Source organism: Pelecanus crispus, chromosome 9, assembly GCF_030463565.1.
Source record: "Pelecanus crispus isolate bPelCri1 chromosome 9, bPelCri1.pri, whole genome shotgun sequence".
Classification (NCBI taxonomy): domain Eukaryota; kingdom Metazoa; phylum Chordata; class Aves; order Pelecaniformes; family Pelecanidae; genus Pelecanus; species Pelecanus crispus.
Genome location: NC_134651.1, coordinates 28,430,488 through 28,447,711, shown reverse-complemented (window position 1 = coordinate 28,447,711; position 17,224 = coordinate 28,430,488). Strand labels below are relative to the sequence as shown.

Here is a 17,224-nt window from a genome sequence, read left to right as displayed (position 1 = left end):
CATGAAGCAGAAGCTTGCAATTAGAATAATATGTAAGATATAACAAAATATAACTTTTACATCAAGAGTCAGAGAATTTACTTACCAGTACATTGATACATGCTTCTCTGCCTTATCTTTGCTTTATCATTTGAGACTAAAGAAAACAACTTACTTTCACATTATCCAATGAGGGCACATGCATGTCTTGACTTCTCTCTTGCTTGGCACAGGAAAGTGTCAGGTAGCATTTTGATCATGTTTTGCTAATCTTAGTCTTAATGACTTAGTCTCTGAGACAGCAAACTTTAATATTTTAACCTTTTTATGGCACGGAAAGTTGCGATTTAAATTTGGCGGCACCTTTCTACACTTTCCTACGCAGCCAGTAGTTACATAAAAAGCTTCAATCCGCTTTTAAAAAAAAAAAAAAAAAAAGATTTCCAAAGTTATTTTTGGAATATCTTTTTATAAAAGCCCTTGGTGCCTACAGGATCCACAGTGGTGTGGTACAAAGAACTGCATCTACAGTTGTTAGATACAGTCCATACAAATATGTGTAATACCAGTGGCTTTACCTGAGAGATAAACACGGCCATTTCAACAAATTCCAACAAATAATTACGTAGCAGCTAGTTTTCCTTCCTTTCTTACATACAGATATTTACACCCCCACCATTTTTCTACATAAACTAGAAAAAAATATATAATTATTCCAGGACTTGGTAAGATTACGTACCCTTAGAAAAGGTATACTGAGCAAAAGTTTTAATCTGAAGTAATATAAAAGTCTAGTTTATTTACCACCACTCACTTGTGTAGTGTGGCCACAGCCTCTCTTGTCTTGATTTGATCCAAGCCAAAAGTGAGGGCAAACCGACGGGCCAGTTCCTTAATTCCACTAACATGGGCAGATGTCCTGTCCAAATTGGGACCTTGCTCCTGAACAAGCTCATTAAACAGCTGGAGAAAGAATTCAACTGTTAAAATCCGTGAGCTAAAAAACACTTTTCTTGAGAAAGACTTTTGTTCTTAGGCAGTTACGGCTAGGAATGGACATTACAATGACTTTTTTCAGAGATGTAACAGAGTCCTCTTATATTCAACTTCCAATCCACTTCAGTTCCCAGACCTTCTTCTGTGTAACTGCTGTTTGCCAATTGTCCCCATCTTGTACTTGTGCGGATGATAACCCTTAAACAGAATTTTGCACTTACCTTCATTGAAATGCATCTATTATTCTCCAACTCATCAAGATGGTTCTGCATTCTTATGCTGTTTTCTAAAATACCTACATCAACCATCAGATCAGCATCTCTGAATTTAGAAAGCAAAACTGCTATTCCATCATTCAAGACTTAATGAATATCTGAACAGCATTGCTAGATAAATGCCTTCAAAGCCTGCTTGATAATGCCCTTTCAGTACAATGGAAAACTACTGAGTAGTTCATTAATCAGTTCTATATCATCTTCTGGTATTGCCATTTGGACCACATTTTCCTAACTTGCTAATGAGAATATCAAGGGAGACAGTGTCAGCGACAATATTAAATCAAGTTGCATTAAATCTACTGTTTCTCTGATATCCACAAACTCTGTTACCATATAATTAAAGCAGCTTAATTTGACATGATTTCTCCTTGACAAATTCATATGGGCTGTTACCTATTACCTAGGCACTTGCAAATAGCTTGTCTAATTTTTTTTTTTTTCATGAAATGATATTAGGCTGACTATCTATGGCACCTGGCTTCTTCCTCTCTCCAAGTTTTATAGACAGGAGCCACTCTGACACTCCCTGATTCTTCTGGAAGTACATCTGTTTTTCTCAAGTTTTCACAGATATCTCTCAGCTTCCAGATTGCTATAGTAAACCCCTTAGTACTCTGGAATGAATTTTGGGAGGCTCAGCTGATTTGAAAACATCTAATTTATAGAAGTAATTTCTCCATGTAATGTATATAGCTGGTACTTCAAGGGCCTAAATGGTATTTAGTGAAGCACATGCTTCATGATGTTGGCAGAACAAGGATGGATTTCATCATCGAGCCAATAGTTTATGGTTGATACAAAGCAAATTTTTCAGGGAAAAAAATGTGTTTAACAATATTGGAAGACTTAAAGTAATTAGCTTGAAGTTTGAAAAAAAAAAAAAAAAATCAATCAGTATTTAGAGAAAATGTAAAGAAGATGCATTACTTCCAGCTAATTATATGAAGAAAGTCATCCTAATTCCTGTTTACTAGGTACCAGTAAACAAATGCTATGAATCAGCTTGGACCAAATTGCCTTTAAGGCTCTTCTCTCCCTTTCTTGCATTTTAATCTGACCAAACCTTTGCCAGTGTGGGTTTAGGGAGACAAAGATTACAGAGACAAATGAATGTTGACAGCCTGAATTGAGGAGCAAGATAATCTCTTAATAGAACTGCAGTATTTTCACTTCATTGTAAAGTGCACCAGAGAAAATCCTGCACAGTATTTTTTGCAGTGAGGCATTTCTAACAAAAGTCAACGTTCTTACCTGTTGCAAACTGAGAATGAGTGTCTTTGCACACTGGATTTTATCAATTTGCCTTGTTTTGCTCAGGGTTTCCTTAATGATATCTCCATAGTCATTGTAGTACTAGGAAAAATGTGGAAAAAACCCTCTTTAAATCTTTAAATTGAACCTCTTATACAATTTCTCACAGTTTTTCTGATAGAAAGATTACTTGTAAATCTTGTTGTGAAAAGGCAGCAGTTGCCAAAAGAACTAGTCTCAAATCCAGATTTTTTGTGTCAGTGGGAGGCAATGTTTCAGTATTTAAACTGATCGGTAGCCTGCACACAGTGATGAGATAAGGAACTTCTGTATTTGTTATTATCTTTTGTAACAAATATGTTGAAAAACAAACAAAAGAGTATTTCCTACCCCAAACTAAACATTTGATGAAAGTGACCCATGGCTGCAAATTTTAAGAAACAACATTACATTGAACCAGCACACCCTTCAACAAGTAGGTGTGAATAGGCACTAGCACACACGTGGGAAGCTTCATATACAATGCAAGGTGAGTTAGAGGACCAAGAAAGGAATTCACTGAAGCCAGAAAGCTGAGTAAGGAATTAGTCACTATAAAGTGCTGATTTTCTTTTATGTTAGAAGAATAGTTGCTGAAAACCACAGCTGATGGTACTGACCATTTGGGTAGAAAAGCCTGTATAATCATTAAAACTTCCAGGCTGAGAATATAATTTTTTTTTCCTCCAACCAGCATTCTTTGAGCCTGATTAATATTTCTGCATTTGCAACCACTTATTTTCATTCCCTCTTAAATATTGCTCCTGCCTTCTTTGGTATAGAGATCTTTCTAATTTGTATTAAAATTTATATTTAAATTCAATTTCTCTCACTCTCCCCCAATTTCAGGAAAAGGAGGGGTGTGGGGAGAGAAGATGACCAACCTAGAGCAGCAGGTAGGAAACTAACCTGGATTGTGACAGCTTCAGTTTGAAACTCCCACTCTGGAAAAAAAACTCCCGAAGCAAGACTAACCCTGAGCAGTGACCTGGCTGATGGCTAGAGTGTGCACTGCGGATTTTATTGTACTGCGTGCTCCTAACGAACAGGAGAAGGAGGATTTAAAGTTAAATCCTTTATATTTCACATCAACAACTCAAACACTATCTAAAGTAAAGGACCTGCTCCCCAATCCAGGTTTTCCTCCTCAATTGTCATCTTTGTGATGACTAATCCCTTACAGAGAGACAAGTGAGGTATACCCAGCAATTTGGTATAATCAAGGGGCTTTGTGTTGCTTGGCAGTGTCAGGACTGCTAATGTGCCTGTTTCCTGGCAGGTAAACTCGCAAGTACATGGTGCAGCGGTAGCTGAGCAGCACTGGGCCTAAATACTGTATGGAAGCAGTGTAAGTTGGTAAGACGTTCAGTTAATGCTTACCCACTTACAGCAGTACCATAAAGAGCTTTTTTAACTGCATTCTTTTCTCACAAAAAAACCTGCTTCCTTATGGCAAGTGCCAACATTGGGAGACTCCCAGTCAAATATGACATTGAACAGGTATCTGTTATTGTGGACTCTAGGAATGAATTTGAGAAGCAGAATAAATTCTCTGTAGAGAGGAGCCTCTCTGGAAATACTCAGCACCTTGTAGGACCAACTTTTGGTGCTGCCTTTAATAAGGCACTCCTGCTACATAGGAGAGGAAGTTCAGAGCTTACTGCTTCTCAGCAGCAGGTGTAATTTAAACAGGAAAAACTATTGCAAGAAATCAAATAAGGCTGGAAAAGCTTTCAAAAGTGTTCAACCTTTAACTACTGCACTGGAAGGGAGAGGAAGAGGGGCCCTGACACTACAATCTGTGTTCAGTTAGGAAGAGGAGAATACACAGAGCTGTACCTTCATATAGTGTTTGAAGATATCTGCTGCTGCATGCATGTCCACAATGTCATAAATTATCAGCTTGCTAAAGGCAGCCAAAAGGTTTCTTCTCTTATGTAAAGCTTCTATTTTGTTAGCTTCATCTTCTTCATCTCCCTCTGAAAGCATCAGCAACAATAAAATGTTTATAAGTAACTGCTATGTTCTAAAGCAACATTACCAAAGAGTAGCTTTTAGAAAAAATCAGTTCTTTAAAATGAAGCAAGGATTGCTGCAGGAGAAGCTAAACTGAAAGGTGATAATTCTTGAGTCCTGGCTATGTTAGCACCTTTAGGAAAGTTCAGGAACGTGACACACCATTGACCAAGGATGCTGTAGTCTGGAATAGGTACTAAACATAATCCACATGGAACTGAATCACTTACTGTCTTTACCCTGTGAAAGGCCACAGTGAAGACTTGTTGAATGCTTTAAGCCTAATTTCAGAAACATTTAGAGATGCTTCTTTAACAGGACTAAACCGGAAATATTTCACATGAGGAAAATTAGAAGCAGCAATACTTCTACTGCATGCCTTGGATATTCAAATATGAAATCAATGGCTCTAAAGCATCAGTAACAACAGGAAGTAAAATTAAGTTGTAAGAAACATTAACATTGAATGGCAATGTCATAACTATTAAGTCCCCATGTAAGACTCCACTCTGTGAATGAAAACATGAACTGTAATATCATATAATAAAAGCATATTCCACAACTTATATAAGAAAATGAAATGCAGCTATAACAGTTGTGATAAAAGTAAATATTTTGTGGTATTTAGAAGAGCTTATTCTCAGAGGGACTCTTCCAACCAGTCTGAAGAAGTACAAACCTGTGCAGGGGGGAGGAGGGACACAGTGTCAACTATGACTCTCACCAGAGTCCCCACAGAGCCACAGTATTTAAGTCATGTATTTGATCACAGGAAATCTCTTAGGAGCAGTGGAGGTGACTGTGAATGTGCATGCAGGTTTTAATCCTGAGATGCTTTAACTGACAGAATTGAAGCCCATTAGCACCCCCCCGCCCCTTACTTTCTTTTTATCATTACTGATGTGTTCTGAATACCAAAAGTTGTAAATGGTCAGACTGACTTCATGGAGTCAGAGCAGCAGTAGGGAATGGAGATTACATACAAACATCTTCATCCATCTTTTTGCTGTCTTCCCAGTCCAATCACAGGATGTTGAAGAACAGCAATTTTGCTAAAGAGCAAAAAAAATTAGACACTGTCCTCCTAAAATCTATCTTTGATGTATTATTCTGAACATTGAACTCACAATGTATGACAAACTACAGATAGGTTTCTGGTGAAGGTGTGTTTCAAAATGTATTCTTCTCAGGAATCCTTAAAGAGATGCTCAATAAAGAAAGATGTTAGCTACTAAGGAGCTAGGGAACTAGAAGACTGAAAGCACCTTTAGAGCAAGAATACATTCTCTGAGACCTCAGTTCTATATATTTCTGTCTTAAAAGATCTAAAATAGCAAGTACATGTCATGCTAACATACAAGTAACAGAGTACAGCGGAAATTCAGAAAATGTGCCAAAAAGAGCACTGCAGTATGCACTCAGAAGCTCTTTCACATAGTTTGACTATTTGGGAATCCATCTCTTGTCCAAAGCTATTTAGGATTCAGAAATTAGGTACCTCTGTACTTGCATTTAGGCATTTGTAACACACACCAGCAGCACCAAGTTATTTAAAACCAGACCTAATTGACAAATCTGCGTCTCTGTGACTGAAAGCCAAAAATTTTAAGTCATCCTTGTGAGGAGGTAGAGATGAGGTCACCTCAAACTGCGGCCTCTCAAAGCATGGCCACGCACAGATGCCTAGGAAAGAGCAAGGAAGCAAGCAAGCATACATGGCAATTTCCCAAGTACTTTCCTAGTCTCCAACCAAATCAGTGATGTCCTGAGCTTGATTTCATTATTCTGGGGAAGGAGCAGAAGAGGTGTTTATTCAGTAACATCAGAGTTTCTTAAGGCCTTCTTTGCCTAGAGCTTTGCTGGTAAGGTTTGCCTTCAGGATCCCGTAACTCTGTTTAGTAACTCTAAAGGATTTCTCTCTTATGTACTGTTCCATTGTACTTCCTCCCTTGAAGCTGTATTAAATCAAGTCTGCTGCTGAATTAAGACTGTACTGTTTTGGAAATCAGTATTAAGAAAAATATATATCAGTAAAGGAAGAATAATTTTGTCCAGATTTATATATAGCATGTAGTTACAGGCCACTCCCATGTCTTCTGAAAACATTTCTTTTTATCAAGGGAAATTTATAAGTACTTATTCTTCTTTAACGCAAGTAGCACTGAATACTGGATATTTCATATTCACACCTCCTAAAAATAAAGAAGGAATAATTCTGAAAACATTTGAGCAAACTCATCTGAAAATTCTATTTTCTTCTTTCTTCTGTGTTTGTTATGAAAAAAAGCTAAATAGAAAACATGAAAACTAAACATACCCATGCTCTGGTTTTCATCATCTTGGTCAATAAAGACATGGTCCATCACGAAACTGAGAAGTTCTGACTGAAGGCCTGAATCTGGATTAAACACCAAAGGTTGAAGACCTTCTCGACCTCCAGTCATCAGCTGATGACTAAAAATCATCAAGAGATCACAGAGCAGCATGAAAGCCTGAAAGGCAAAAGAGAGTGAATGCAGTAAGAAGCATAAGTAAAAAATAAAATACTATTTATCTAATTTCCAGATATCCCCTGCTATTATTAAATGTCCTTCTTCAAGTGTACTCAGCTGTAGTTGTTTGTGTGCTGTGAAAAGCGTTCATGAGGGATTCCCCTAATTTTGAAATGTTAGGCCTTTGATTTCTATGTAAGGAATTGTGTTTACTACCTCTTCCATGTCCAGGATGATCCATATTAAACTTCCATTTCTTCTCTATGAAAAGAACTCTAAATCTACCTCTGTAGTAACTCTGCACAGCTTATCAGCTAGCTAAAAGCCAACCGGGCAGAATTTTCAATGATTTATGCTCATTACTATTATACCCTCATTACCTGAGAAAAGAGAAAGAAGGCAGCTATTAATAACTATTTCTTTCAAGGGCTTATCTGTATACTCTCATGCACAATAACAACACTATTTTCCCCAACGGCCTATGTTGGAGTGTCACAGCCAGCTGTATTAATTTGCATTATATTCAACACCTGAGCACCTTTCAGAAAGCACTTTTTAATCATCTTAGTTTCTCCATCTTTAACCTCAGGTTCTGAAAACTGAGAAAGAGAGGAAGATTCGAAGTATGAATGTGTAAAAAGACTCCTAGAAGATCTATCCTGGATGTGCTGTCTCTTCCCCCAGAAGCGTGCAGAAGTCTCACTCAGGGCAGTGTCAATCACCATTCCCAGGTAGGTGGTAGGCCAAAGGCATTTTCAGCTGAAGAGAGATTGCAAAACAGCTCTGGCAGAGTCATGAAATCCAGTGTAGGCTTTGATTCAGCCCTATATTCCCCCTCTACAAACAGCTGAACAGAAAGATAGTTAAATGTGTGTTTAAACTTATTTTTGAACTGAGCCTAAGGAAAAGTAGTGAGTGAGAGCAATCTGCTTTACAAACCTCCAAAATGAAATCTTTGTGAATGCTGAATGTCGTAGCAGCTCACTTATTTCTTGGAGTATGTTATAAAATCTGAATGAGCTATACTAAGGGAAGAACAAAATGCAAATCATTGTCAACTATGTTCTACTTAGACTTTGGAGACAGATGCAGGTATTTGGGATTTTTCTCCACTGGATCCAAAAAGCTGTGATTCATTTCAGCGATGATCTCAGATGCTCTAAGCTCCTTTGATACTCACTAGAATTTAGCTCATCCTAATGTAGACCTCTAAAAAAGAGCATATGAATAATGCACTGAAAGCGCTTATTTCTGTTCAATATAAAGACAGCAGTGAACTCAGATGTCTATATATTGTAGATACATCTAGTCAAAGGAGATTTATTTCAATCAAATAGTCTAGGAAAATCATTTGAGTCCTGTTTCTACAAATACTTCATACATTTTTCCTTCCTTTGATATGTACATTGATCTTCTCTGGAAAGAATGTATAGATTAAGCATCAAATATGGTAGGGAGACAATATAATTTACACAGAATTCTCAAAAAAATCCAGTAAAATGACAGGATTAGGAAGCAGTCCTGCACTTGCAGAAATATACTTTTTAAGGAAGAAAATTAAAAAGATGATAGAAGTGTTAGTTGGAAGGGACCTCTGGAGTCCCTAGTCCAACCTACTCTGACTGGGACACTTGCTGTCTCTAGGTCTGGTTGGTCATGGCTTTGTGTAACTGAAGTTTGAAAGCTTCCACAGAATAGTGAACTGCAAAAGAGCTTCTAAGAAAAGTTTATATTACCAATGAAAAAAAAAGAATGTAGGCACTAACAATAAGAGAATAAAAACGTGTTAATATATATCAAGAACAAAAACACTGCAGTAATGGGAAGGATCATTTACCATTTGTTAACGCAGAAAAGACATTAGTGCTAGCTTAAGCTAGAATGGTTGGTATTTTCAAGAAGCTAGATTATATTTTCACGTTATATAATATTAATAAAATATGTCAAGAGTAACTACTCAGAATATTAAAAAACAATTACTAAAAGTTAAATCTGCTGGAAGACCATGACACATCAGAGTCTTTTAAAAATATGTAAACTAGCAACTTCTCCGAGACTTTAACATTTGTATTTATCAACTTGCAGAACACAGTGTAAATGCCAAGCAGAGCTGTCTTTCAAAAAACTAAAACTGTCTTTTAAGAAGTATTATCTTTTAAAAAACCACAGGCAAAAGCCACAGGCCAGTTACAGTCTTTGCAAAATCTTGGGAGGTCTGATAGAAATACAATTTGTAGACAACTAAAACATGTCAACAGAATTGGTGTAAATTAGCATACATTCATAAAATCTCAGCAAACAAACAAGCTACTGGTTTTTTTCAGACTGTGAATTATTTCAACAAGCCCTTGGATTTCATTTCTTTTATTTCAATTTCTAAATACAACTAGCAGAAGGTTCCCACTCCATGCATGCGTGGCTTTCCAAAAATCTAAACCAGAGAGTTGGATAACTTCATTGAACCATAAAAACAAAAAGTGATACTTTATTATGCAATCATATTTCACATATATACTTCTGGCATATGTGTGCACACACAGACACATGCAGAGAGATGCACGCACTTAAGTTTTCAGTCAGCCTACCAAACAGGGAAGCACAGTAACCTAAGCTATAATGGTTATATTGGTGAGAATCTAAAAAACCCTCCAGATCTTTATATTTCTATAATGAAGGCACTGTTTAAATAGACATTTTACTCTGATTTCTCAAGGAGTCATAACCATTTGTGAAGTGATGATTTTTGCATAGTGTGAGAGGACACTGCAATCTTAGTGTTATTCAGAGTATTTTTGTAAAATGAATTAACTTTTTCCAGCTAGAAAATATGCAGTAGTATGACCTGTACTGCTAGAAGCCTCAGTTTTCTCCCATTAGCCACAATGGGAGATATAATAATTAGCATTCACCACTACATTTAACTGAATTATTAGGATAATGAAATAATGAAATATCACTGAGGCTTCAGGCATTTGCCTTGGGCAGGAAAGCAGTCACTCTAGACTTCCTATTAGTCAATAACAGGGGAAAAAAATCCAGAAATATACAGAGAAAGGTTCAGCCCATTTGAGTTCTCAGTCACCGTCTAAAAGTGCCTATTTCCATGTGTTAATACAGTTAAGTGTCTAAAGGAAGAGGCTTTTATTTTAGGTGATTGTGTTAGATGCCTAAAGTTATGACAGCTGAACATGAGCCTAAGCATCCAGGTAATCCTTACTGGTATATCAAAAATGAATTTGATATTAGCTGTGCTTTGAAGGTGCTTTTAATACAGCTGCTCTTACAGAGTTTGTTGAGTTTTCTTCAGTCAGAAGGCACAGATGATTTTACTTTAAGTTTGATACAGTGTCGTCTTGCGTTTTACTACAGTTTAATATTCACACTTTTCTAAAAGCATGTGACAGACATTTCCTTTACCTGTTCTTTGACTGGAGTGTTGACATTTGATAGACACTGCTGGCAGACAGCCAGAAAGGATTTCACAGTTTTCCTCAATACCAACAAGTCCTCCTAGAATAAACATTAAAAAGGGATAATATATAAATATTATTAAAAGGTTTCTAGGAAAAAGCAAAATAAAAAGATAGTGGTAATTTCATACATTCAATCCTATAAACTAGCCAAAGAAAAAAGGCCATGAAAAAAAGATGCTATTCATAGAGCATAGAGTGAAACAAGTCATTAAATTTCAGAGCAATGTCCCCAAGTTTCCCTGTAATAAATAATAATAATAATTCCTGAGTTAAATTGTCTGTATTTTAGATTGAATGTAATTTATACATGTTTCAGAACAAAAAGTTTAATACATTAAGGTCAGCCTACCTGGTGGTTTATAAAGAATTCTGTACTCAGATAAATCAACATGAACAAAAAAATAAAATACCAATGAATGTCTAAAGTTCAACAAAAACATTATCCTAACTGTCTGCAGACATGGGAAATGTGAAAGCAAATAGAAATCTGATGAGTTATAGAAGAAGGAGGGAGGTTTGTTGATCTGGAGAAAGAAGGATTTGTGGGTAGAAAAGATAAATGAATGACTGTTCTCGATCACCTTCACCTAGAGACAACTGATGTGTATTTTAAATGTGGGTACCAGAAGTGGCAGGTTCAATAGGAAAGCTGTATACTTTGACCTGTGGGAATTAATGCTGTACCCTGATGAATACTTTTTACAGATAACAAAATAAACTAGTGAAAACAAATCAAACCAAATAATCATAAGAATACAGCAAGTAGCCACATGAAAACAGCAAATCAATTACAGAAGAAAAAAAAAAAAAAAGAACCCTCCTATGCGAAAAGCTATGACTGCCTCTATTGTAACCAAGAAACGCACTCTGTACATGGCTTCTTGGCACATACTTAGTTACTCTGTTCTACAGTAGTGATAAACCAAACCCCAAGACGACGACAAGAACCAGAAATCACTAGGACTTTGTGTTAGCTTCAGGTTTTGTGAAAAGGACTAGCTTTGTCAGCACTGATTCATAGATTCTGCGACTCTGCATTGCTCAGGCAATACAACCAACCACTTCTGCCCTGTCTGCTCGTGCCTGCCGTAGCATGTGTCTCCCAGCACTCAGACCTTCTCCCGTGACACCAGCAGTTCTGCCAGGGCCCCACAGACGATGGCGTTTCTCACATGCACCTGGGACCATTGCTTGAAAGATCTTTACCTTCCCCGTTTTCACCATCACTGGTTTCACATAAATAAGGGATCATAACAGCCATTAATCCATGCCAAGACTGCTGGCCTACTGCTGCTGCAGACTTTCCTCCATGATACCTCTATCAGCTTTCAGATGGAAGACCACGTGTCCTACAGAAATCTAAAAAATCTACGTAGTGTACATGCAGCATTTTCCCTGCTAAAAATTCCGATTTTTAATTATGCTGGTTGTTCAGTCCATGTGTCTCATTTCTGATTTTAGCTTTTCTTACTGCTTCCTATCATAAGATCTTGTTATTCTTTGTTGATTGAAAAGCTTTTTTGTGGTCGTTATGTTCTTCCTGTACTGATTCACAACAGAAGGCAGGTCTGCAAGTGTGCCGAAGCACCCCAAGTGTTTCTAAATCTCTGAACCTCTTATAATTTTCAATAGAGTGAGTGTGATTTTCTGATATGCACACTGAAGGTCTATGAGCTACCTCACCTTCCTATTCCTAATAAATTTTTCTTTGATAATATAGCCAATGATCCCCTTGTGCCACTGCATTACACTGCCATTATACGATCCGTAAGACAGCTCTACTCAATTCTAAGCCACAACTTTCCACTCATCAGTCGCCTTGTTCCTAGATATAAGCCTTCCATTTGGCAGCATTAAAATGCCTCTTTCTTATTTTAATTGGTTTTTTTTTTTTTTTTTTACCAATTGATAGATGTCATCCACATTTTAAATACCTTCGCTTTACCTTCCCTGATGATTGGTAAAAATTATCAGTTTTTAGCAGAGAATGGATCTCTCCTGGAATGCATCAGAAGCTATCCCCTTGTGTGATGATTTCCCACTTACAATTTTTTTCTAATATATTAATCAGCTTTGAGCTACTGAATATGAATTACATTAAATTCACCTGAAATGCATTGTGATACTCATGTCTTACAGAAATTGGTATTTCAACTGGTTTCCTTATCAGTCAAAAATGCAATCCTCTCTTGATAGCATGACAAAGATTAATTGTGAAAAGTTATAGACAGCAAAAGAAAGCCCGACTGAACAGTGCAACAGAGCCATCTAGAACTTTTCTAAATTTGGAGAAATCCCCAAACTACTAGAGAGCAGTATTTTTTTTTTTAAAAGAGAAAATGGGAATTAAAAAAAGAATTACATTTTCAAGTCTTTTACCATTCTCAGGCACACAGCCAAGGCTCTTGAGGTGTGATGACCTGATATACTGGCTTCAGCAGACAAACTGGTATAAAAAATTTTACTGTCCTCTTGGTTGCTAGGGTAAAACCATGGGGTCATATTGTGAACTGGATCACTAAAGTGACCCAGGATAAAAATAACCCTTTCTTGAACTGTACAGCATAATATCTTCAAATTTAACTAGTCCATGGTAGGAACAAGAATGAGCTGCTAAGAGCAAGGACTTATACTGGGTTTGCCACCACCTGTAACCAAACAACTGTGTTCACAAGACTGCTGTTATCTAAAATTCTTCAGTTATTTTCTAGCTTTAAATTGAAGCTTGTTTTTTCCATTGAAGCCATGTAGAAATGCTATGCTTTTGCTAGGTTCATCTAACAAACCCAATGCTTTTCCTCCTATTTTCCCATTGCCTTTCCTCTAAATTACTTATTTGCAGTATTAACTTCCTTCTCCTTGCAACTCCAAGTCTTCCATAAACTTTACAACGTTCAACAGCCTTTAGCTTTCAACTCAACTGTGGAACACAATCCAGCCTTTTGCACCTTGTGACTCCTTTCTTCCCTTATCATTTTGTGCTTTCTTTCATTGTGCCCATATAAATATGAAAAGGCACCAAGTCACCACGTTGTTCCTTAAATCCCTCTTTAAGTCCACTCTACTAATTCCTCTGCCTACTACTCACTTTGTAATAGCTATGCATTTGGCTAGTCTCTGGCTGCTGCTCATTCAGAACTGTTTTGCCTTTGTCTTGCCTCTGAATGTTTGCTCTATTCATGGGGGTTTTTTTTAACTATTCTAAGATTTTGGACTCTATTCTTCTGCAAATATTTCCTTTTCATTATGTACATGTACAGCGCATAGTATAATGGTCCCAGGCATCTGGTTTATTGAATACATGAAGAAATCTAGATAGAAACAACTGTATAATCTAATCACCAAGTTTCCTACCTCAAGACTGTACTTGCTCCCCAAGATCTACAGAAAAGAGAACGTTTGCTGAGAAATTACCAGCTTCCTTTGAAACCATCAAATGTCTTTTCACATGAAGAGCATTCCTTCTCTAGGCTACAAGAGATGGCTCCCACAAACTGCACAGTATAAACCACTTCCCCCCAATACTGTGCTGCTTACCACTAGTGTGCTTACCGACAGCCCACAGTCATGGCCTCAACCTCCCCTGAACATGTACAAGACGACAACCAAAGATTAGAGCATTAGACTATGGATATTTCAAGGCTTACACATTGCATCCTTACCTGCTGCAACCTTCCTTTTAGTAATCAATTTTTCCTTTCAGATCTTAAGACACTGACTTCACTCTGTGCCCTTTTTTTTCCACTGACCACCTTGAAAAAGAGTTTTAAAATAACTCTGCCCCAACCCTATGCTGTATTTAAGTTAACTGGTGGAATCTTTATTATTGGGTAGATAATTTGGACTTTCTTACTAATTCAAATAACCAGTAATTATCATCCTTATATTAAATGTCCATGAAACATTTTTATGCTGATATCACTTCCTTAAGATCTATGATCAAAATTGTAATCTACAAATGGTATTACATAGTGTGGGGGCATCAGCAGAGCACCCTCTTGCTAATGGCCTGGATAAACAACAGCTGATACGATGAGGACATGAGTGCAACAGTGCCTGTGAACAGAACACCCAAAACTACCTGTTCTGAGGGGGTGTTTGCCTAAAAACTGATAAGGGTAAGAGGGAAGTTAACAATGACTTTGCTTAAAATGACCAGATTAAACGGTAAACAGGAGATTACCAAGGAACTTTTGAGAAAAGGAGGAGTCACATTGAAAAGAAGCATAAAAGCAGCATGAAAAGTTGCGATCATGGAGAGGAATCTTGAGGTGGAACAGAGCAGCAGTCAAAGTCAGACACCCCAACATTGTGACCTGTGGCACATCCTCTCTGCTGGAAGCCGTAAGTAGACTGCATTCATCTGAAGGACTGTCAATATGGGATGCAACACATGGGAACCCACACCTCAAGCGTGTGTACATGACTGTGGAGTGCTCTGTGGGTGTGGGTACACATGAAGCTGGAGCACCCATGTGTCCAACAGCAGCCGCATATGAGCAGAGGATCTCACGCTCTCAAAAGAAGGGCAACATACCTTACATGTCCTGTGAGAGTGAGGGTGTGCACATGTAACTAAACTGCATGTGTGTCTTGGGGAAGAGATTAGAGTAATTTGTGAACAATTACAGAAGGGTAGTTCAAAATCTGTAGGCGTTCATTAGCATTATAAAAGTGTCTAGTATTCTGGTTTACCTGCTGTATAGCTGAAACTTATCCTGGAGATGTGTTGCAGTAACTGCAGGTTAATCATGTGTTGTTAATAAATCAATGAGTTGACTTGATTATAATTTGATTTAAACCACAAGAGTTTTTCCCTGCCACACATGTAAAGCCTATAGACCAACACACCTAGCCTCATGTAGTCAGCCATAATCCAAAACATTACAGCTGTAATATAAAGTATCCCTCAGAAAGCAATAAATGTGCTCTGAGCTTGGGCATAATGCCCAGGACAGTTTCCAAACAAGGGCAATCCTCTTAGGAGAGAGGCTGTATTTTCGGAAGAGCCATATGAACACCAGATAAAGAATAACTTCATTCCAAAAACATTTTGTTCCCCATTGTATACGCCTGGTTGTCATGTATGACTCTACCCTAGAACCAATACACAAAATTATTAAGCAATTTTGAGCTCTACTCAAAGAACAACTCACTTTGAAAGAAATCTTACCGAACCATCCATCCTTCCTGGAGACTCCCTGCAATAAAATGTACACCTAATGGATGCAGAGCATACCTGATTAAGAAATGTAAAATTTGCCAATGTATGCACACTACTACCAAACTAAATACTTCCTCCCACAGAAACATTAACACCCTTGAATCCTGTACTTAATTCCAAAACATTAATATACTTTATCATTTGCATTGAATGCCTATATGGTAACTAAGTAGGTGAAACAGAGCAGCTACTATTTGCCAGCATGAACTCACACAAATGACCCAGCTGGCAGAAGACGAACATTTTTTACAAATCAATCCCTCCATCTCTGATCTCTCAGCCTGGATGCTCAAGGGAAATCTAAAAAAGCCATCTTCTAAACACAAGCCTGGGAACAAAAATAGATAAATCTACTGGATACAGAAAAACAAGGACTCGGGGTTAGTTTTATGACATATTATAAATTCCCTTCTCCCCACGAGCCTTTTCATCTTCCTTCTCTTCCCTACTATCCAGCTCCTACTTCCCTCCTAGTAACTGTCTTAACACCTCACCTTCCCCTGCTCCCATACCAATGACCTTTTGCTTTTCTTTCAGAGACAGTTACCTGATCTGTATCTAAATAGAAACAAAGCAATTGTTCTCAGCTTGTATTTTGCTTTGTAATCTTCTGCTTTTATTTCAAACCTGAAAGGCTTGTATGTCCAAAAGCCGCTCTAATTTTCACAGCTATATCCATTGGTCTACTAAAGATACCACTTCAGCCTGCAAACCATCACCTCCCTCTGCCCTTAGATCATTACAACTACAGCAAAGTAACATTAGAAAGCTGGATGGATGTACATATTAAATGACAGATATAGTGCAGATCAGATATATTTTCACAGTGAACAAACTACAATGGGAAGTTTGACAGAAAAAACCCCACACAAACCAAAACGCTACAACCACATCAGGTCTGTGGATTTCTCTTTATCCCATTTCTATTGTGAACATAGCTGAAGTTGCTGGCCAAGTATGAAGAGACGAAGGGCATTAATGCAGTGCTCCTCTTGAACTAAGCATGCAGAACACCCATTATTTTTGTAGGGGGTGAACAGTAAGCTAGTAACAGCTGTCTAGGTCAGAGTAATTACGATTTTCACTGGGGATTCCAGAAGCAGAATTGACTCGTACTTGGAATGGTCATTCTCAATGGAGCTTTTATAGTTCTTTCCATTCCTATGAACTACATTATGACTAATATGAATCAGAATAGTATTAGAAATACATGAAAGATCAAGGCTATTCTGCATTCATCTCATAAAACAATGTCTACTATAAATGTACCCTATTCTGAAAAAGTAGGCAAAGCCATACAACCGCACTAAGCTTGTCTGCAGGAAAAACCCACTCACTGAAATAAAGGTCTTTTTCTCTTTCAGTTTAACTGGACCATCATGGTAATATTGCGAACAACAGTCCACGTTAATACTTTGACACCAAAATGCAAAGCTTCTGACCAGGTCCTATGCACATACATGCTGTATATGTTAA

At 37.5% G+C, this 17,224-nt stretch overlaps 1 protein-coding gene across 2 annotated transcripts in view; it reads right to left on the bottom strand.

Moving 5' to 3' along the window:
* The window catches only part of STAG1 (STAG1 cohesin complex component), a 159,845-nt gene that overhangs the window by 15,310 nt on the left and 127,311 nt on the right, over positions 1–17,224 (bottom strand). For both annotated transcript variants that reach the window (XM_075717154.1, XM_075717155.1), the window contains exons 22-26: positions 10,469–10,561; positions 6,877–7,051; positions 4,383–4,522; positions 2,505–2,606; positions 794–942 (exon numbers count right to left, since the gene is read on the bottom strand). In XM_075717154.1, the coding sequence (XP_075573269.1) occupies positions 794–942; positions 2,505–2,606; positions 4,383–4,522; positions 6,877–7,051; positions 10,469–10,561 (659 nt within the window). The remainder of the gene's footprint in view (positions 1–793; positions 943–2,504; positions 2,607–4,382; positions 4,523–6,876; positions 7,052–10,468; positions 10,562–17,224) is intronic.